The sequence below is a fragment of the Artemia sp. Qi Xiang Cuo genome, chromosome 10, assembly GCF_049724085.1.
Source record: "Artemia sp. Qi Xiang Cuo chromosome 10, ASM4972408v1, whole genome shotgun sequence".
In the NCBI taxonomy this organism is placed as follows: Eukaryota; Metazoa; Arthropoda; class Branchiopoda; order Anostraca; family Artemiidae; genus Artemia; species Artemia sp. Qi Xiang Cuo.
In genome coordinates this window covers 69,051,107-69,074,886 of record NC_142803.1, presented here as the reverse complement: position 1 = coordinate 69,074,886, position 23,780 = coordinate 69,051,107, and the positions used below count along the sequence as shown (strand labels likewise).

Below are 23,780 nucleotides of genomic sequence, written 5' to 3'. Positions count from 1 at the left end.
ACCTTGTAACTGAACCCCAAGCAACTGAACCACCGTGTAACTGAACCACCGTGTAACTGAACCACCGTGCAATTGAACCCCCGTATAACCGAAACCCGTGTAAATGAACCCTCATGTAACTGAACCACCGGACAACTGAGCCCCATTTAACTAAACCCTCGTGTAACTAAACCCCCGTGCAACTCAACCCCATTTAACTGAACCCCCATGTAACTAATCCCCCGTGTAACTGAAACCCCGTGCAACTGAACCGCCGTACAACTGAACCACCGTGTAACTGAATCACCATACAACTGAACCACCGTGCAATTGAACCACCGTGCAACTGAACCACCATGTAGCTGAACCATCCTGCAACTGAACCACCGTGCAACTGAACCCTCGTGTAACTGAACCATCATACAACTGAACCACGGAACTCAGATTTTCAGTTCTCTAAAAATATTAGGCAATATCATTGGTTAAAACATAAGTTAGAATTTTTACATGTTCAACCTTGCTGAAATTGTTTGTTTCTCAAATTCGTGATATAAACGCCTGTCAAAAGTATTCAAGAAAAAACTTTTTATTTAAAAAACTGTTTTATTTTTGCAAAAGAAAAAGAACATCCGATGTCACAAAACCATTGAAGCTGATTTATTACTCTGTTTTTCAGATGAATCAGACCTATTGGACGTTAAGTAATAAACATATGTGTTCAAAATATTTGACCTTTGTGAATCTAGATAACGAAATTTGATCAGATGTCCTTGAAGAGATTGCAACTAAAAAGGACATGGGAGGGGGAATGGATGCACTCCAGCCTTTTTTCAAAATTCCTGCAACATGCCCTGAAAGTTTTAACTTCATATCCTCAGGTTTATACAATTGGCTGTTCTCGACACATTGCAGATACAGCATCTCTTAAAACTGATTGTACCTCTTGATTTAGTTGAAGATGTTCCTTAATATTTTCCAAACAATGTGACGGTTGATACCATCAGCCATTGTAAATGTTCCTGGTATTTCCTTTTCACAATCAATAAACGAACAAATGCTTTTTGATTGTGTGTGGCATTCTTCTTGACATTTCCCTAAAGTTTGGCCTTAATGCTACATGCTTTTTTTTAATTTGTAGGATCAAACATGCCATCTTTTCTTGATAAAAAAACTTATATGTTAACAATAGACAATTTGTATCACTTATAGCCCGTGCACCAGAAGCTGAGGGATATGAACCATAGTTATTTAACTATGGCATAGTTATCTAATCTTTGAACTGTTTTAAATAAAATGGCCATCTCAAAATTTAGATCGGATGTATTTGGGGAAAAAAATGGTGGGATGGAAGGCCCTCTGATCACTTTTAACTCTAAAAAAACACGGGAAATTTTTATTTTCAATCGAATAAGCCCCCCCGCCCCAAAGTTCATACAATTTTTTTTCTACAAAAACCTTATGTGTTAGCAATGAGCAACTAGCTTAACTTACAGCCCAGATACTGCTGGTGGGGTTGTTAACCCCAAAGGCATGGCTATTTGATCTTCAGATTATTTTGAACAAAATGTTTATTTTTAATTTGATCAGATGTATTTGGGGGGGGGGAGGGATGTCGGTTGAAAGGGAAAGGCAGATTGTCCTCTGCTTACCTTTGATTCTTCAAAATTGAACTTCAACTTTCAATTTTCAATCGAATGAGCCAACGAAATTCTCAACATTTACGTGGACAATCTTCACTTGTTTGACATTCTAGTGGAAAATATTCTTTCATACCAGCATACTATTGATTTCAGTGCCCTACAAATATACTGTTCTAAAAATGTATGTAAATTTGTTTATTAATAAGAAATGTACATATACATAAAAACGACTTTTTTCTCCAATTTAGATTTTTTCTTTTATGCATAGATAACTGTCGAGAACAACTAGTGGTGGTAGATCATCTGAATTCACTGTATATTGATCTTGATGTGATGCAAAGTCAGGGTCATACTTTCTACAGTAAAATGTAACTTCACTCTTAATGTATGTCTCTGTGAAATCGATGATACTATTTTCATTCACATTGTAAACATCACGTGTTTCAATTTGCTTATTTAAAGCACAATGTTTACAAAGGTGAATTACATTTTGTAACAGTTAAATAAAAATTAATAGGTTTATAATCATTGTAGCAATTGTCTTTACAACGATGAGATAGAAACTAAATTCTCTTGTTATTCCAACAGTTGAATTGCAGACCTGATTCTTCCTCCCAAAACAATTTAAAACTACGACGATACCAGTCTCCTAGCAAATAAACTAAAATCTCGTTTAGGGTTCTTTACAATCATACTAGGATCAGTATTCTTCCACTGATCACATTTATCTTAGTTATAAATGGATCATAGGAATCCTCTAGTGTGAGAGTCACAAATTTCCTCAAGATAAGAATTACAACCTTTAATTTGTACTGTATATCCTTTTTCACACGGATTACATAATCTACACTTTTCATCATACTCATCAACCATTGTACAATTCTCACATGATGACCAGCTGCCCAGTGTATACATGCCTAGTGAACATGTATAGAACATTTTTTCAAGTGTCGACTCTCTCACTTTCAAAATGAAACTGACTTACAGACGAAAAAAGAGAGTGTTCTAGTTCTAGAGAGAAAGAGAGAGAGAGAGGAGTAATCGAGTGACATCACAAAACTTGTTTGAACAGAATCATCTAAATTCTCGATTTATTTATTGTTCTCAAGATAAAATCATTTGGAAAGTTTTAAATTTCTAGGGTAGTATTCCAAAGCAAATCCATAATGTCGTTTTGTTTTGTTTCAATTAATATGTCAATAAATTCAGTAAATGCGTTTGATCCCCGACGTAAAAGTTGTATACAATAATCCAAAGACGAAGAATTATTTCTCCTCATATCGCTAAACAATCCTTTAGAATACGTTTACCTTTGAGAGGATAACTTCAGGAATTTATTTTCTAGAATCAAACCTTTTTCCACATTCTCTACACTCTGCATAATTTTTTGTTTCTCAATTTCATCCCTTTGTCAGTTTTATCACACTCACAGCTGACTTCAGACTAACTATGATTCTTTATACTTCAAGAATATTCAGTAGCCTGCTAAAAAAAATATCTAACAAGAAAAACATTTCCGATTTAGAAACATTTTTATTACATATAATTACATCAACAGTATATATCACTCAATTACTGTATACAACTTATTCTCCTCAATATATTTCAATATTGCATTTAAAGCAGCTGAAAGTCTATGTATATGCACTATATCAAGTTTTGCTACAACACATAACTGGTTTTCCAATTTGAATTTGCTAAATGATATCACAGTTCTTGCATACATATCACACCATTCAAGGATTAGTCAAGATCCTCTTGTAATTTCTGCTGCTACGTTTGGTACTCTTGTATTTGTATCATTGCTGCTGTTACTACCTCCACTATCAACTTCTAATTGTGTAAATAAACCAGTCATTATTGGTAATATGTATCTTGTCAAATAAAAACTTAATGATAAAAGCGTATATTTCAACTGTTTTCTCTCTGAGTTCTATTTTCTTACTAATATGAGTTACGTTAAAAACCCATCCTTATATTGGATATGGTTACTAGGGCCTCATGGCTGTGATATCATGTAAGTAGGTCATTGCTCTACTTTATGGCATGTTCTTTAGAACCATTAGGTGTCCTGTCTGTATTGCAGAATAAATTGTATCCTGGCCGGAGTATTGAGGTGATTTTAGTACCTCAGGGGTCTTAGCTCTATATTGCATATGATTCCAGTGCCCTGAAGGGTCTTCTGGCTATATTTAGGCTATAGCGATGATTAAATTCCTGAAGGGTCATACCTCTGTATTGCAGATTAAGTAATGTTTCCGGTGGGGTATTGCCCCTATCACCACTTAGGCTGGGCAATTAGAGCAAAATTACCGAATCAACAGTTGCATTTGTCAAAAGAAGACTGGGAACGCACTATGGTAAAATAGATTTCTCCCCTATTCCTCTATGTTTATGCTTAGGATGACTTTTGTCATTTATTATTTGATGAAATTAAAGAGCAAAAATCAGCCTTTCAACTACCTCCATGTTCTTTTCTTTGACAATCTGCATGTATTTTAACCACATGCGTCGGATTTTTTCAAGGCACACGTCTTGTAGAAAACCGCAAAGATGAGCGGCAAGAGACGCATGCGTGCCTCCACAAAACACGATTCGCAGCAGCCTTCCGCAGATCCCTGCTCTGTGTGAATGTAGGGTTACAAAGACAAAAAGTTCGTGTTACAGATGTGTATGTGTTCTATCTTACAATGTTAAAAACAGGGTTGGATATCTGGGTGCCTTTAAGCAATTTAGGGTGACGTTACTGCATGCTAGAAGCCTGAGAATCTGGAATAGTCTGGAATAGAGGAGCTCAAGCACCAAATTGATTGGTACCATAATTTTTTCGATTGGACGTCTGTATTACATACATTTTGTTGGTGAACTAAATATGTGCTTGCTTTTTCCAAGCAGCATTGGCAAAGGGATGGAAAATCCATTGACAAATAACACATTAAAGGTGTTAATATCTTAAAGGGGTAAAATTAAGATACCCTTTTTGGATGCACTTTAATTACTTATCTACTTTAACGCCACATTGTTAACTTTGCTTGAAAGTAGGATATGGAGAAAATGCTTTAGCTATTCCCTAAGAGTCCATGGACAAAAGCTATATAAAAGCAATATTTCATAAGTGTATTTAACAATTTTTTCTAGGTTATTTATCATAGATCTTAATCTTATCTTCTTAACATCGTATTTCCATGAAAACTAATAAATAATATTTTTCCCCCTCTGCAGTTTTTTCCTAAAAATGTTGTTTTAGTGTTCAATTACTACTCGGGGTGAAAGGGGGGAATTAAAAGTTAAGGATTGCACACTTTTGCTTAAGGTTTCTCTGTCATGAAGATTAAATTTTACCTTTATTATGCTTTCCAGTCCTTCTCCTCTAGAAAAGGTACCAAAATGTAGCTTTGCTTCAAATTTTTTGCTTATGATTGTCCTGAACTACTGACGCATTTGTAGTTACTGTATCAGATGTGCTTGGCACAGTCCATTGTGCCAGATAGTTTTTCGTCCGATTGTATATCTTCCGTTGTTACGAGGGGTGAGGATCCCAGTGCTTGCTCTAATTACCGTCCTATCACTATGTCATGTTTTGTTAGTAAGCTATTTGAATATGTGCTACAACCGGCCATTAGCTTCAAGTGCGATTTTACGGCCTTCCAGCTTGGTTTTAGAAAAGTTATAGGCTGCGGTCAACTCACCATATTGTGGGTCGGCAAATGAAACAAGCTGTTGCTAAAAAAAAAGTTCCCTTTATTGTTTGACCGTTCATATATATCTAGTGTTTTCGACAGCGTAATTCATTCAAGTGCTTTGTTTTCTGTAGCAGCATCTGGCGTTAACCTTTCTAATGTTTCCATGACTAAGTATTGGTATGCTAATTCTTCAGGGTGAAATGGAAGGGTACTGTAGGGGAGCATATTCCTGTTAAAAAAGGCGTTAGGCAAGGTGCCGTGTTATCTCCGAGTATATTTAAGCGTGTTTTAGCTTCGTGTCTCCGACGTCTTCAACCGTCAGTTTTTTACAATCATAGTTTAAGCATTAGTCACGTTGCTTATGCTCTATCATGCTCTGCTTCTTAGCTGGACAAAACAAAGTCTTACTGCCAACTTTGACCTGCTTTAAGCCGCACTGTTCGCAGTAGGCCTTTCAGTTAATGCTGCCAAATTTGAGTTCCTGTGTCTTGGGAGTCCTCCACCAGCATCGCCTCTTTGCTTGACTTTTTCAACTTTACCATGCTCAGCAAGTATTAATTTCTTCGGTCTATCTTTTTCCAAGTCACTTTCGTCTACTTGCTTCGCTTTTACGTCCAGCGTACTGAAAATTATGCGGGTTGGATACGAAAAAATTTCACCCTATCGTGGTCAGTATAACCGAAGAGGCCGTCTCTATTCTAGTTTTTGCTCCCCTGCTGTTTTTTATCTTTCTAGTTTTATTTTTCTCCTTCGCAAGCAGGATACGAAGAAAATACGCTCAGGATATTTCAAGTACTGTAAATATCTGGTGTGTTTGCCTCGGTGGAACCGGAACCATAGAATCGTTTCTAAATTTGACATAACTGATGCGCCCTCGTGACTGAAACAATTATCTGCAGATCTGTGTTTTAAAACTCAGCAAGTGAATGGTATTTTTGACCCTCTTTGGCCATTTTTTGAATCGAGTTAATTTATGTTGTATTATAGAATGGAACTTTCATGTTTGTTTTTTTAACTCCACAGTTTTTCCATTGTATATTCTGGGCATAAATAAATAAATATTATTATTATTCTTATATTAAACAGGCCGTTTTGGTACTCTTTGGGCAATAGTTTAAGTTTTCTGGAATAAAATATCAGAAAACTCCACAAACATAGCATGCTGCGGTATGCTATAACAATAATAATATTTTATTACCCGTCAAAATCAAACAAAAGAGACGGAATACATAAAAATACAAGAAAAAGATAAACAAGACAAATATACACGACAAAAACAAAATACATAAACGTACAAGTTTTAGACACTAATGTAATAGTCACTAGCAAGAAAAGACTAGTTAAACCATAGAGAAAACAAAAACACACTGAGTTCTACTGGCGGAGGATTTCAAACCACGGATGGCTTTTAACATTATTATTGAACTTTGTGGTCTGATTAAGGATGACTGAAGTTGGGTCTGCTATATTATAATTCCTAATAAGAAAAGAATTTCGGGACCAAAGCGGGAGACGAAGTAGAAACTTAGCATACTTAAAGAAAACAGATCGAAGTTTACGTTTATCGCACTCGGGAAAAATTCTCCAAAAAGGACTCAAATACAAAAAACGGGGGTGTGCAATTGCATTATAAAGGAAAGTTAAAACTTTTCTGTTGAACCTCAACTTATTTGAAACAATTTTACTATATGCAAAACCAGTTCGCTTCTGTAGCCGATAAGCAATCGGCGGGACGTTATTTAGAGTTGAACCGATAGGAAGGCCAATGTAAGTAATGAACTGGACTGGCTTAACATTTGTATTTCCAAAAGAAATCGTAATACCATCGGGGATTGATTTCCAATTAAAAAGCAGGATTTCCGACTTTTCTGCGTTAAACTCTAATCCGAGCAGCTTATAATCATTCTGGAGGGTATAAAAGTTTTCCTCTATACCCGAAACAGTGCGACTCGAATGAAATATATCATCCACGTAGAATATTAACGAAACATTGATACATCGCAGGACACGAGTTTTTTTTTACATCTCTTTTGTCCTGGGATTAATGTATTATTAAAAGCAGCAGGTGAAGTTATTGCCCCTTGTCGAGCCCCTTTTTTAACAGGAACAACAGGATTATTTTTTATTTTATGATCCGGATGCTGATGCGAGAGCTTAAGTTCGGCTTTCAGATTTCCATACATATCTTTTAAAGGAAGAAGGGTTCCTTTTTTTACACCGCGCTTTCCCATATCCAATATCAACTCATCATGAATTAAAGAGTCAAAGGCACGTTGAACATCGTACGCCGCGAGAGCCAAACTTTCTCAAGTTTACTCGGCATCAAAGAGAATAGATGCTGCGGCAGACAACGCATGGCAACAACCCAGACGCATCTGAAATCCAAACTGTGAGTCCGGGCTATAATACTTATTTCGGACTTTATTAATGATCAAAAACTCAAATATTTTACAAAAAGCTGTCGAAACCGTGATCGACCGAAAAGACGAACATTCCCGATGAGGTTTACCTGTCTTAGGGATCGGAGTTAAAACCCCGATACAAAAAGATGACGGAACTATTCTGGTGACGAAAATCATTTGAAATAACACAGTAATATGATGAAAACTATATTTTAATACTTAAAGAGAACCCCAACTACTGCAATTTTAATTCAAATAAGCCATATCCCAATAATCTACGACCACAGGTTTGGAGCGGTTGTCCCTAGGAAAAAAGAGGTAAAAATGCCACACATGTGGAAAGGCGCCACACATACAAAAAGTGATGCTTTCTTGGGGGCCTTTAAGTCTCCAATTTAGGGTTCTCGACAATGGCGATTCTAATAATGCACTTTTCATTTTGATTCCCCGTAATTTTAAAGAAGTTTCAAGCTCTTTTTCTAAATCCCCAAAAGTTTGTTTTCGCATTGAGCTTTTACTATCTATATAGTTAAAGTTATCTATATCTACATAGTTACTATGTATATCTATAAAGTTAAAGTTATCTATATCTATGTAGTTACTATCTATGTCTATATAGTTAAAGTTATATACATCTATGTAGTTACTATCTATATATATATATATATAGTTAAAGTTATCTATATCTATAACGTTACTATCTATATCTATATAGTTAAAATTATCTATATCTATATAGTTACTATCTATATCTATATAGTTACTATCTAAATCTATATAGTTAAAGTTATCTATATCTATATAGTTATTATCTATATCTATATAGTTACTATCTATATCTATATAGTTAAAGTTATCTATTTCTATATAGGTACTATCTATATCTATATATTTAAAGTTATCTATATCTACATAGTTACTATGTATATCTATAAAGTTATCATTATGTATGTAGTTACTATCTATGCCTATGTAGTTAAAGTTATATATCTATATCTATATAGTTACCATCTATATCTATATAGTTACTATCTATATCTATATAGTTAAAGTTATCCATATGTATAAAGTTACTATCTATATAGTTAAAGTTATCTATATCTATATAGTTACTATCTATATCTATATAGTTAAAGTTATCTATATCTATATAGTTACTATCTATATCTATATAGTTAAAGTTATCTATTTCTATTTAGTTACTATCTATATCTATATAGTTAAAGTTATCTATTTCTATATAGTTACTATCTATATCTATATAGTTAAAGTTATCTATATCTATATAGTTTTACTAGCTAAATCTAGAAAGTAGTCATCATTTCAAGAAAGCTTTTCCAAGAAAAATTGTACTCTTCTGAAAGTTTATTTTCAGTATACGGGTTTAAACTTGTGGTTAAGACGGGCTACGGTTCATTCTTTATTACTTAGTAACAGCTTAGGAACAGTAACTTAGTAACTAGCTTACAGTAACAGCAACTGCTTAGATTGCTTTTACTTCTGCAACGATGATATATTTAAATATATTACTTGAGTATGACTCTTCCTCGCCTTTTCCATGTAATACAATGTATAGCGATTCGGAGACAGGTACTGAAAGTATTTGAAAAAAAAAAAATTTATTTTAGCCTATCCAATCTGTGAGAGACCAAACCCCCTTCATTCTCAAAAATCCTCTTAATTATACAATAAGGTAAATCTAAAATAGGTGAAATATAACATCTAAAAAGACGTTATGTCAGGAACTGATTAAAATCCGGGCCTTATTATATGATCTTTGGACTGTTTTTGAACAAATGGCTATCACAAAATTTCTATCGGATGCATTTTTGGTAAATATGACGTGGAAGGGGAGGAATCTCTAGTAAGTCAAAGAAGTCTGTCGGCTTCCTCAAATAATTGCCGAATGATTTCTTTACTGGGATCCAGACAAATAGAAGACAAAGATTCAAACAAAACGAAGGATTTATTTGACCCCTTCGCCTGCTAAATTCAATAAATTGAACACGCAAAATTTAATATAAAAAGGTCAAACGAAAAATTTAATTTCCAAAAAAAAAACGAAAAAGAATATAAGAAATAAATAAATGACTAAGTTAAATCTAATCTAATTTAACAGCACTATAGATCTTGCGTATGAACACGTAGGCAGCGTAAAAACCAATCGTACCAGTGACCAGCCAAAAAGTAACAACCATCAGCAGGGTATTACCAAAGTATAAGAGCGTTGGTATAAAACCAGTTATTTCTAACTTTGAATTAAAATAAAATACAGCATAGGCAAATAAATATATTGAAGAACCACCGGAGACGATGAATGAACGCCACCACCAGTTATAATCCTAAAAAATAAATTAAAATAAGTTAATTTGTGAATAGAAAAACCTCAAAGAAAAAACCGAGAAAGACAAAGAGAGAGAGAGAGAGAGGAAAGAGAGACGAGACGAGAGAGAGAGAGAGAGAGAGAGGAGAGAGAGAGAGAGAGAGAGAGAGAGAGAGAGAGAGAGAGAGAGAGAGAGAGAGAGAGAGGGAGAGAGGAGAGAGGGAGAGAGAGAGAGAGATAGAAGAGAGAGGGAGAGAGAGAGGGGGAGAGAGAGAGAGAGAGAGAGAGAGAGAGAGAGAGAGAGAGAGAGAGAGAGAGAGAGAGAGAGAGAGAGAGAGAGAGAGAGAGAGAGAGAGAGAGAGAGAGAGAGAGAGAGAGAGAGAGAGAGAGAGAGAGAGAGAGAGAGAGAGAGAGAGAGAGAGAGAGAGAGAGATAGAGAGAGAGAGAGAGAGAGAGAGAAAGAGAGAGAAAGAGAGAGAAAGAGAGAAAAAGAGAGAGACATAGAAAGAGAGAGAGAGAGAAAGAGAGAGAGAGAGAGAAAGAGAGAGGAGAGAGAGAGAGAGAAAGAGAGAGAGAGAGAGAGAGATAAAAAATTTTTATACCAACAACAAAAATTAAAGAGGGGTTACATTCAAATTTTTGAAAGAATTAAACACCAAAATATCATCATTGTACTAGAGGCCTGGGGGAATACTGCGTGTAGTTCTTCGCATTTAATTCCGTGAGTCATAGCTAAGACTTGTCAAAGTTCGCTGTAAAAAAGATACAGGAAAGGGAAGAAAGAGAATTATGTCCTCAGAACTTAATATTGGCTCTCGATGGCCTTATTTGCTCTCATAATTTATCAGAGCCGCAAATATTCTGTAAAAAAAGGGAAAAAAAGAAAATATAAATCAGAATGAAAAACATTAAACGATGGAACACAAACTTGACAGAATTTAATCCAGGCACATACGATAAAGAGACGCAAAATTAATTTCAAGTCTCCTTTTAATCCCCATAAAATTTGCGTGTTTTCGGCTGTCAATAAAAAGTAAAATAAAAAAATACCAAAAAAGAGCAGGTACAAGTAGCTAAACCAGCTGTGTAAGATTAAATAAAAAAACTGACATACTAATATTTATATTTCTTTCCCGGATACACTTACTAATAAGAGGAAACAACTACAGCAAAAAACGAAGTGTTTTTAGCTTTTCGTCGTTTATAAGGCCCGGTTGTAGCTGTTCTAACAAGGGTCACACGGGTTTTACACCCTAAAATATTCGTTCACCAACTGTGGAGACCAGATTGCAATGTCTTAATCAATACGTAAGATACTTTAAAGAAACCAAGCTTTCTTCATCTTCATTAAGAGGATCCAAGACTTTAAAGGACCACCCTATCTCCTCCATTTTAAAGTTTTTTAGTTTGTATTGGCAAACTTTTCATAATTAATTGGGCCATCTTGCCATAACTTGCTTTAATTTGCTTTACGGCGCAGGGATAAACTAACTTGGCTGCCGCTCTCAGAAAACGTCCAGTACGTCTTTGATAGATCAACTCGTATCATAACAGCCTTCATTTTCATTTCCGACTCTTGTGTATAAAAAAACAGCGCCCCTAATTCAAACGAACCTTTTCAAAAAATCTTATGCTAGCAAGTGATAAAATAATACTGCCTTTTGTTTAGTAGAAAACAAGATCTTTGATTCAAAAGATCTTTTGCTAGCAACTGATGAAATAATACTGCCTTTTGTGTAGTAGAAAGACTGTCCGATATATGAAGTTATCAGACGGATGGGCATACAAGGGGTTTCCTTTATTTTAAAGTTTTTACCTTATTTTAAATTGCTTTACACGATTTTAGAGTAATTCAGCTTTTCTTCTTATTGTACATAGTCGAACATGTTTTCGATCCCTACCGATTTATAATATGCTTTTGGTATATTTGCTTTTGGTAATATACTTTTGGTAATATGCTTTTGGTATATTTGTCATTAATAGACTAGTTTTCATTTATCGGTTCCAAGTATTTTTTTTTTTTTACATGCTTCTTACTATTTTTTTGCATTAATTTTGCTTTTCCCGATCGAACTTCATTGGTTTTTTTTCTCGTCGATATTTTCGCTTTTTTAGATTTTTTTTTAACTAGAAATGGAAGATCGATAAAGTCTCCTTGTGGCAGTACTTTAGAGGACTAATTAAGTTATGAAAATCGAAGTCAACCCTGAAAAAGGTACATCTTTCAAATATTTTTTGAAGGTTAAGAGGAGTCAAAAATCCCAAAAATTGTTTTTCATGAAGTGATGCCAATTGTTTGGAACAAATACTGGTCTTGGAACCAGGCCAACTTGCATTTTTTGTATGAATCTAATTTTATTTCTAGCAGAGGAAACATTTCTGTTTTGCCGATTGAGCTATCAACCAATCAGCATGTACATTCCACACTTTGTTCAAATATATTCGTCAAAATGAAGAAAGTTTAGAAAGAAGGACATCTTTACAAATGCTGGATGATTTGGGCCCCCAAATTTATTATTTGAGGCTTCAAGTTATCCCGCGTCACACAAAATTACCTAAAGGTCCACGAACCTTCCATTCTGTACGACCGTTAGTAATTCAACCGTCTATTTATGTTCGTTTTGTACTGGCAATATATATATATATATATATATATATATATATATATATATATATATGTTTATGGCTCTACATAAATATGTTTATATATATGTTAAGGGACAAATATGCCATCAGTTTTGAGTATAGTCTTTTAAAATATGAAGGTATCTAAATAACTTTTAAGCAGTAGATGAAAGTGCGAGCAAAATAAATGATCTTTTAAGAGGTTTTGCGAGTTCAGGGTGCTAGATTAGGTTTGAAAATTGAGGTTAAGAAGACTATGTCACTAAGGCTAGGAATAAGCGAAGATGAAAAAGGTGACGTTAGATAACAAAAAGATTGGTAGGGTGGGTAGCTTCACTTACCTTGGTAGTATTATTAGTAAAGACGGTGGGAGCAGTGAAGATGTTAAAAGTAGAATAGCCAAGGCTCAGGACGTTTTTTCACAGTTAAAAAAGTTTGGAAGAATATGAAGATAAGTCTGCAAACCAAGATTAGAATATTGGAAGCTACAGTGATGACAGTGGTCAAATATGGCTCTGAAGCATGGGCGCTCCAAAAAACGGATGAAAATTTTCTCCGTTTCGGATGATTCCCATCGTCCATACGGATGATGTTTTCCAGAGAAATTACCTACGGATTGTTCTGGTTACCTGGCTTGCAGACCCTATTTCAAACAGTAAACTGCACGAAAAACGTGCTTCAATCCCGCTTTCTAGGGCTATAAAGAAACAAAGGTTGAGATGGGTAGGGCACGTTCTGCGGATGAAGGATGACAGACTGTCAAAATTTGTCCTTTTCGGCCAACCATCTAGGGCTAAATGGAAAACAGGTTGTCCTCGTCTGGGATGGGAAGATGTCATAAAGAAAGATTTAAAGGAAATGAGAACTTCCTAGGAGGGCGTAGAGGGAGACTTTGAATAGATCAGGATGGAGGAGGTGCGTGCATAGCTGTGTTCGCCTAAGGCGGCTTGGTGCTGCGGTGAGTTGTTAGCAGAAGTAATTTAAAGCAGTATTGTGTTCTCAGGTATTTTATAACCTTTTCACGATATCATTTTGGTCCTAAGTGCGCAAAACTACTGGTTTTAGTGGAAAATGTGGTGTATGCCTAGAAAAGTACTTATAGGGTAGGAAACCGGTTAGGAAAGCAATTTTTACTTTATAATATGCAGAATAATTGTAGTTACAAGATTTTGTACGCAGCTAAGCATTTTCTCCACTTATTTCAGTGTTCTTCCACTTTTTCTAAGAAATTTATAATTTTTTCGCAATAATGTTCAATTAATTTTGAAAAGTCTGCTAAGTGCAGCACCGTCGTTTTGTAAAAGGTGATCTGTTCCAGGGATGATTAAAAATGAAGCAAAGCTACAAAAAAAATGATAATTATATTAGAAAAAGTGGAAAAACAGTGAAATAAGTGAAGATAAAGCTTAGCTGCATGAAAAATGTGTTAAAGTAAGTATTGTTTTCCTATTAGGTTTCCTGCTCTATAGGTTCTTCTCTAGGCGTGCACCGAAAATGATAACATCCAGCACGATACCATTCCGAAAACAATAAAACAAACAAAAAATGGCACCCGTGACCAACAATTATTGGGAAAAGAAGAATTTCATGGATGAACTGTTTGACAGAACCTTATATTATCTTTATCTAACCATGGATAAAAACAAACTGGTAAGAATCAGACCCAATAACTCTGGCAAGATTAGTAAAATGGTTAAGATGAGTAAAGACACCTTGGAATCAGATCATATATATGACAAAAAAATTGGTAAGACTCAGACACAATAACGCTGATAAGGTTTGCAAAATGGTTAAGATGTTCAAAGATACCCTGGAATCTGATCAAATATCATAGACAGCGCAATAGCGCTGCCTAAGAAAAGAGCTATGTGGGCACAATGTATTTTTTTTTTTTGGTCTTAGACCAGGGCACTTCATATCGAAAGAATTGTCGTCGAAACTTCAAAAAGGGCTCATTCAATTAGAAATTGAAACGGCTAGCGCCCTTTTCAATAACCAAAAGTAATTTGACGGCAACTAACCCCCTCCCACGACCACTATTTTCCCAAAAACATTCAATCAAAATTTTGAGATAACAATTTTGTTCAACGTAATTGAAAGATTCGGAAATTATGTCTTTGAGGCTAACAACCCCCACAGTCCTCAGGGAAAGGGCTGGATGTTATGTCCTGCGGGCATATAAGGTTCATATAGAAAGGGTGGTCGTATAAACTTCGGAGGGGGCTCATTTGATTGGTAATCAGAATTTCTAGTGCCTCTTTTAAGACTTACAGTGATAGGAAGGTGGTTACCCCCCTCCACACACTTCGTATTTTCCCGAAATGCATCTGACAGACTTTATGAGATGGCCATTTGTAGTTGCAGAAACTTCAAAAAAGGCTCATTCGATTAGAAATCTAAGGGGCAAGTGCCCCTTTTAATAGCCGAAAGTGATTGGAGGGCAACTAACCCCTCTGCCGCGCCCACCATTTCCCCAAACACATCCAATCAAAATTTTGAGATAGCCCTTTTTATCAGTGTAGTTAAGGTTGAGGATGACAACCCCCTCACAGGCCTCAAGGCATGGATTGTAAGTTATGCCCTCGTGGCATATAAAGTTTCTATAGTTAGGGCGATAGTATAAACTTCGGAGGGGCTCATTAGACAGGTAATCGGATTTTCTAATTTAAGATTCAAAGTGATCAGAGGGCGGATCACCCCCCCCCCCCCAGACACACACACCTTGTATTTTCCCAAAATTCATCTGATAGAAGTTTTGAGATGGCTATTTGTTGTCGTAGAAACTTAAAAAGATGCTCATTCGATTAGAAGTTGAAAGGACGTTTTTTAATAGTCAAAAGTGATTGGAGGGCAACAAGCCCCCCCCCTACACATCCATTAATTCCCAAAACACATCTAATCAAAATTTTGAGATAGACATTTTGTTCAGCGTAGTTGAAAGGTCCAAAAATTGTGTCTTTGAGAATGACCCCCCCCACAGCCCTCAGCGCAAGGGTTGTAAATTATGCCCCGATGGCATAAAATATTTTTACGGAAAGGGTGGTCGTATAAACTCTGAAGGGGTCTCATTGGATTGGAAACAAAATGTTCTAGTTCCTTTTTTAAGCGTCAAAGTGGTCGGGGATAGCTCCCCTTCCCCCAACGTCGTATTTTCCACAAATACATCCGATAAAATTTTGAGACAGCTATTTGTTCAAAAATCGTACAAAGGTGATATAATAAGGCCTTTGGTGTGGACAGAATTCCCCAGAGTCTGGGGGTAAGGGTTGTAAGTTATGCCCCAGGGGCATATAAGGTTCTTATGGAAGGGCTGGTTGTGTGAACTTTAGAAGAGGCTTATTTAATTTGAAACATATAGTTCTAGTTCCCTTTTAAGAGTCAAACATGACAGAGAGCAGCTAACCCCCCTCCCTGACGTCCTCTTTTCCCAAAGCGCATTCAATTGAAATTGTGAGATAGCCATTTTGTTACCAATAGTCCAAACATCGCATTACAAAGTCTTTAGGGTGGTCACAATTCCACAGAGCCCGTGGGCAAGGGTTGTAAGTTATGCCCCAGGGCATATAAGGTTCTTATGCAACGGGTGGTCGCATAGGTTTTGGATCGGATGGAGCTCATTTGACTGGGAATCCGAGGTTTTAGTGCCCTTTTTAAGAGTAAAAAATGAATGGCGGGCATTCAGCCCCCCCCCCAAGTCTATCATTCCACAGAACATATCCAATCGATATTTTAAGACATCTATTTTATTCAGCCTTGTTGAAAGGTCCGGTAATTATGTCTTTGGGGATGTAAACCTCTGTAAGCTAGGCAATTTGTTCATTGCTTACACATAGTATATGTTATTGAGAAAGGTATGAATGTTTGAACTTTACTTTCCAAGAAGATGAAGGGCATTCAGGTGAGCCTTTCAGAGGGGAGTATTGAACTAAATCAAAACACGTTATGTTTATAAGGATTGTCAAACGGTGTAATACATAAATAACCGAGTATATTAATTTGGAAAATTCAGGTAATGATAAGGGAAATGATCAAAAAGGCAATATTTGCATGCTACCAGTACTAATACACTTACCACCCCTACTACTACCAGACTACTCCATTTACAGTTCTGAGGGGAAAATTCGAGCTAAATCAAAAGACGCTATGTGCATGCAAATTGTCAAATTAAGTTGGAGCTTTCAGAGAATGCTTGAAGGGGAAGACCATCTCACCAAAAGGGAATATCTGCATACTACTGCTAATACTACTGTTGCTGCTATATTTACTACTACTGCTACTTCTATTGATACTACTTGTAAGGCTAAGAGCACTGATAGGAAAATTTGATAACATACAGGTTATCAAAAGGACATATTAGCAATGTTATAGCAAAGGCTAATTATATTAAGTTGAAACTTCTAGGACTTGATGAGAGGGATGTCCTACTGATCAAAAGGCATATGTTAATACTATTACTAGTAATATCAATGCTACTACTGTGACTACTATAACAACTATGCCTAAGGGTATGAAGGTGAAATCGTCAAGGTATCTTGAGGGCGGAAGGTTAATGAATCATAACACGCAGCCTTTGTGTAAGCTGTCAAAAGGGCGTAAGAACAATATATCAGGAACACTTTGGTTTGTGTAGTTGAAACTAACAGGGCTTGTTGTGAGGGATGTTGAACTAACCAAAAGAAAATATTTGTATCCTAAAGCTACTGCTTCTACTCATACTACTACTACTGTTACTATTATTATTACTTCTATTACTACTGCTGCCACTAAAGCTTAGGTTACTAAAATTAATTCTACTGCTATTAAAGCTAAGGATATCGAGGTGAAAAATTTACGATATATACAACCTAAATGGAACTAATTCGAAACACACTATACCCACACAGGTTGTGAAGCGGACGCATCAGAAATGCTTCAGGAACGGTTGATGGTATTGAGCTGAAACTTTCAGCGTATGTTGAAGGAGATGTTGAAGAAACCAAAGGTGATATGCCCATACTGCTACTAATGCTGCAAGAACTATCGCTACTGCGCAAGCTAAGGGTATGACGGTGAAGCGTTTAAGGAATATTTAGGCGGACGTGGAACTAAATCAAAACAAACTATGAGCATGTGGACTTTCAAATAGGTGACAAAGCAACATCTGAAGAGCAAATTATATTATTAAGTTAGACCCTTAAGGGTAAGTTATGGGGGATTTTGAACTAGGCAGAAGGCACTATGAAATTACTTTAATACTACCACTGCAGTTACTTTAACTAATGACGCTAAGTGCATTAAGTTGAAACTTTTAGGGAAAGTGTAGGAGGAGTTTCAATTAGACGAAAAAACTGTATGCATGCAGGTTTTCAAAAGGGTATATAAGCAATATAATACGCAGCACCACTCTATAATAGCTAAAAATACCATTGAAAATTTTAAAGAACCTAATTCGATTCCAAATTAAAAGTTCTGGTTCCCTTTTTAAGAGTAAAAAGAGATTGGATGGCAAACAGCCCTTCTCTCAAGCCCATTCATTTTCCAAACGCATCCAATCAAAATTTTGAGACAGCCATTTTGTTCAGCATGGTAAAAAAGTCCAGCAACTATGTCTTTAGGAATATTAGGTATGCCAACTCCCCATAATCATGCAATTGGCCCATTATGCTTTAAAACTAAATGTTGCTTTAAACTAAATAAAAATGCACTGTGTTTATGGTTGCCAAAAAGACACCTCAGCAAAATATAGAGAACAACTGGGAGTATTAAGTTAAAACTTTTGGGAAACTGACAAGAGATGAAACTTTGAGGAAGTAAGAGAGAGGAAACTGATAAGAGAGGAAAACTATTCTCCTTTAGTACGGACTCAGTAGGAATTATTAACTGTCATCGCCATTGATAAGGAAAGATTACCAAGCACAAACAGAAAATCAAAAAAATACTTGAATTTAGCCTATTTTCATTTCACTGAAATCTGGATTTTAATTAATAGTTCAAATATCTTTAAATCCGACCTTTAATTTTAACAGATTAAGCATATTAATTTGTTTCTAAACTTTTTTTTGTACAGATTACAAAATAGTTGGAATTAGTTTAGTATGCAAAAAAAGCTTATTCTTAGAATGTATAAATGTATCTAATGTGTCCTATTGTCTAAGTTGAATATTTTAAGAAGTTTTCAGAAACTCTTACTTTTATTAGTATATTTTAGGTAGATTAACACAAAAAAATTGGTTAAGAAATGCTCTACTAACTGTAGAGGACTTTGACATTGCTTAGTAGTCGTGGAACAGTTTTCTGGAGTCCCGAAAATCAGAACACGGATAAAATGAATCACCAAATTTTCTTCTTTTTTTCACGGACCAACATTTCTTTTCCCCAGCAGTTTAAGGCCTGGTCCAAATATAAAACTCACGCTGAAATTCATATAATTATTTATTTTTGTTTGACACCATTTTATTTTTATTTATTGTCAAATAGAAAACAAAAGCAAAAAAGTAGATAAAACGAACTTCTACAATTTTTCATCAATATTTCCATCAGTTGTTTTATTTTCAAAGACCAGCTCGAATTTCACCTCGTATCACTTTCCCTTTCACCCTCACGTTTTGGCTTTAGACGGCAGGCCTAGAGCTGTTCGAGGCCTTGTTTAATATAGGCCGTTATGTAGGCCGTTTAAAGTAGTCGTAATTAAAACTACACAAACTTACCTCAGAACATAGTTGAAAGTAGACCATTACAATTGAGATCTGCGACACTGATATAATCAATATGATGAAAATGAGGAAAAGGAAACCAAACAGATAATAGAACTGATTTTCATATAGTGCTGAGAAGATGAAAAATAATTCAATAAACATGAAACCAAACGGCAGAACTCCAGCCAGCAGTGAACTAGAAAAACAAACTACATTCATCTAAGGTATAGTTATGAAATCCAAAAAGAAACAAAAGAATTATTTTCGTAAGTTTCAATATAAGAGCACAGCATCTCTGACAGTAAAATATAACAAAATACAAAGTTACGGAAGTTCCTTCTCCATTTTATTTTAGCTAAGGCCAAAAAAACTGCTTTAGAATTTTTCTGATAACTAGCCATGATGCTAGTAAAAGTTCTCCAGCGGGTGTTTATGTACTTGACAAATTTGCAGCCGGCAGAAATGCTTAGGTTGAGCGATTCGGCGAACGATTGGAACAAAGCTGTTGAAAACCGTAAGAGAAAAAGTTATTTCGACATATCTCTAGACGGGGAACCCTCCCCCTCCCCCCAAAAAATGCAATCCTGCAATAGTCGCTTCTTCATTTCATTTTGCCAAAAGCCAAAGGTATATCTCAAATTAGCTACGAAGCTGTTGGGACTTTTGGCCCCTTTTGTTTCAGAAAAATGCCCTTTTTATAAATTTAACTTCATTTATCTTTAATTTCAATATTTAAACCCCAGGCCAAGCTTTATTACGAGACGTCTGGAAGGAATTCACTAATTAGCTAAACCTGAAAAATACAGAAGAGTGATAACTCATACAGCATATATTTACAGTCCTAAAAGCTTCAAAGGATACTGGGAGTCTAATTTGATTCGGGCATTCATTGCCTTCGGTCAGAGGTGCATGCACGAAGGCGTGTCGATAAGTGTCTTTATTAATTGCAAGAGTTTTTGATTTCAGTTCAGTTTTTAAGTTCTTGTAAATACGTGAAAGTGAATACAGTAAGAAAGCTTGTCTTTATAATCTTTGACATTTTAGGCTAGGTGGAGTTCGGAAGCCTACAGAAGGGCTGAGATTATATTATTTGCAGTAGGAAAAGAGTTACGAAAAATACCGTCATTTATTATATCGACAAGGGGGTCCGTTTACCCTCCAAGGAGATAGCTAGAAATATTAGTAGTAACCCAGGTTGGGCACCCTTAACCTAGAGTTTGGCCGTTTGACCGTTTGATCACGTTATCATACCCTGGATCAAGGGATACCGTAATTGGGTATCAACATACTCAATATGTACGGAACAATACCGCAGGTATTCCATTACAATATTTGGTGCCAGCGAGGCTTCCCGTCCAGTAAGTGGTGTAGTACCATTTTTGCGCCAATATCTGGTGGCAGTCGTGGCTTACCACTAAAACAGAAGCAACTAAGAGTTCTTAAGCAGTATCCATAAAACAAATTTGAGGACAGCCGAAATATTTTGGTTGAACGATTGAAACACAACTGTCAAAAGTCAGTAGAAAAAAAACCTTCTGCAATGCATACTTCAACTGTATACCAGGCTTGGAACTGGTATACAGCCAGTCCAAAGCCTGGATAAAGGAGGAGGGTTGGGCGGTAGACCAGCAGCCTGCCCCCGGAAAAAAAAGCCTTGCTATAGAAACGTTCAGCGAGAACCACATGATACCAAATATGCAACCTGATGACGACCATGGACCGCCCTCGGACCCCTTGATGACGACTTCAGACCGCCCCCGGACACGATTCTGAAAAGCAAATTGCCAATTAAAACTTGGTTTCTGGAACGTAAGGACCATGGCTCAGCCCTCGAAGACAGAACAGGCCCTAGAAGAAATGGAAAGTTATGGTTTAGACATTCTGGTTCTGTCGGAGGTCCGTTGGACTGGTGCAGGAAATCAGAACCTCAAAAAAGGATTCACAATCCTGCACAGTGGCACCGACAAAAAGAAAGAGGCAAGTGTTACCATGATGCTTTCAAAATTGGAGTCTCTAGCCCTCATGAAATGGACTCCTATAAATGAGAGAATCACCGTAGCACGTCTCACAAGTAGTCAGGCAAAACTAACAGTAGTTGCATGCAACGCACTGGCCAATAATACCGATGAAACCTTAAAAGATGAGTTCTACAACACCCTGCAAGCCGTTGCCAAAGATATCCCCAGTCACGATCTCGTCTGTTTTTTGGTGACTTCAATGCCAAAGCGGGGAGCGACCGGTTATATTGTCCTGAGGTTCTTGGGAGCCAAGGTATCGGCGAAGTAAACGAGAACGGGACACCGTTAGTTGATTTTACGATAACGAACGACCTTATCATAGGAGGAACCTGTTTTCAACAGAAAATCATCCATAAGTATTCATGGAACTCCCCAGATGGAAGAGCAAATAACCAGATTGACAATATCTTGATAAAAAAATGGAAATTGAGCCTCCAAAATGTAAGAGCCTATAGAAGAGCCGACGTTGCTACAGACCATGCCTTGAAGATTTCAAAGCTAGCTCTCAAGATGAAAGCCACGCAGAAAACCCAAACCAAAGAAAGTCCTGCCTACGACTCAGATAAAGTCTCCAACACCAAAGTGCAACACGAGTTTACTATTTAGCTAACAAACAGGTTTGATAGCATGGCCCTAGACCTGGACAACGTTGTTAGCGTGAAGAAAACCTGGACCGCCCTAAAGGAAGCCTATAACCATGTAGCCGAAGAAACAATTGTGCACAAAAAGCGACCAAAAGACGAGTGGCTTTCTGATCAGACGTGGACCCTTATTGAAGAACGTCGAAAACTAAAACATCGTTTGTTAGATGGTGTGGACAACAGTGACACAGTACAGAAAAATAAACTATACCGAGACCAAGACAAGCTAGTGAAAAAGAGTGCAAGAGGGGATAAACGGAATTCTGTAGAAAAAAAGGCAGCTATGGCGGAAGAAGCAGCCAATCGTGGTGATTCTCGAGCCGTTTACAGAATAACTAATGAAATCATCGGGAAACGTCGTAACCTTAATGGACCAGTGAAAGACGTAAATGGGAAGACAGTCACAACCCCTGATGAAATCTCTGAAGTTTGGGCCTTGCAGAAAGTTCTCAGCAGACCCAGCCCCTCCCCCCAACACAGCTGATACTCCCACAGCACCTTTCCTAGAGCTTCAAATCAATACCGCAGAACAATCGACCGAGGAATTGACACAAGCCGCTCGCAAACTAAAAAATGGCAGAGCGCCAGGAAGCGATTAGAAATCAGCAGAAATGATCAAAACCTCGTTAGGTGCCTGCATAACTGTGTAGACTGCACTCTTTTCTTGCATTTTGAAATCAGAGAAAGTCCCCGAAGAATGGAGGAAAAGCACACTGATTAAATTTTTTAAGAAACGAGACGCATCAAAGTGCGATAACTGGAGGGGCATTGGTCTCCTTTCAATTCCTGGAAACTTTTCTCGCAGATAATCCTCCGCTGTATCCAAGCAGCCCTAGATAAACACTTACAAGATGAACAACATGGCTTCTGTCCATCTCGCTCCTGCTCCGTCATTATATTCGTTATGTGCATGATGATCGAGGAATGCAACGAATGGAAGCAAAAAATATACCTTTTCTTTGTGGATTTTGAAAAAGCCTTCGACTCAAAACATCGAGAGTCGCTTTGGAAAATCCTCCGTTATTACGGTATCTCTGAGAAACTTGTATGCTTGATCATTCTCGGTATGAAAATATCGAAAGCTGCGTTCGGAGCAATGAAGGAAGTACAAGTTAATTCCATATTATGTCCGCTGTTAAAAAGAGGTATGTCTTCTCTCCCCTCCTTTTTTTCCTTGTAATCGATTTTGTGTTCCGAGACTGCACGGGGTTTGGTATTCAGCTTTACGACAATAAACAACTTGCAGACCTCGATTTCGTCGACGAAATCACCCTGATGGCGGCAAACAAGAAAAGGTCCCAGGACCTTCTCAATGTCATCCGAGAGAAGGCGAGACTTTTAGGATTGAAGATCAACTCGGGCAAGACAAAAAGCATGGCAACAAGCGACTCGCCACTGGACATAAGGTGCGGGGATACCGCAATAGAGCAGGTGGTGGAGTTTAAATACCTTGGAAATACAGTTGAACAAACGGGATCTAGCGAAAAAGAGGTGCAGTCGAGGATTGGACAAGCCAGTGGAGCTTTTAATCAACTAAAGCCAGTTTGGCGATCGAAAAAGTACTCCACCACACTGAAACTAAGGCTTTTCAACAGTAACATCCTCTCGGCCCTCCTGTATAGTAGCGAGTTCTGAAAACTTAAACAACAACAGAAAAAGAGAATTCTTGCATTCGAGAACAACTATCTTCGAAGAATATTAAACATCGACTGGAGAGCACATGTAACAAACCAATCAGTTCGATCTATGTCTTGCCAGCCCCTGGTAACAGATGTCATCCGCCAACGAAGATGGC

At 36.8% G+C, this 23,780-nt stretch overlaps 1 protein-coding gene across 3 annotated transcripts in view; it reads right to left on the bottom strand.

Moving 5' to 3' along the window:
• Positions 1-9,693: 9,693 nt before the first annotated feature.
• Positions 9,694-23,780, bottom strand: part of TM9SF4 (transmembrane 9 superfamily protein member 4) — a 78,264-nt gene continuing 64,177 nt past the window's right edge. For all 3 annotated transcript variants that reach the window (XM_089095190.1, XM_089095192.1, XM_089095193.1), the window contains exons 10-11: positions 19,339-19,522; positions 9,694-10,046 (exon numbers count right to left, since the gene is read on the bottom strand). In XM_089095190.1, coding sequence (XP_088951316.1) covers positions 9,807-10,046; positions 19,339-19,522 — 424 coding nt within the window. In that variant the 3' untranslated portion in view covers positions 9,694-9,806. The remainder of the gene's footprint in view (positions 10,047-19,338; positions 19,523-23,780) is intronic.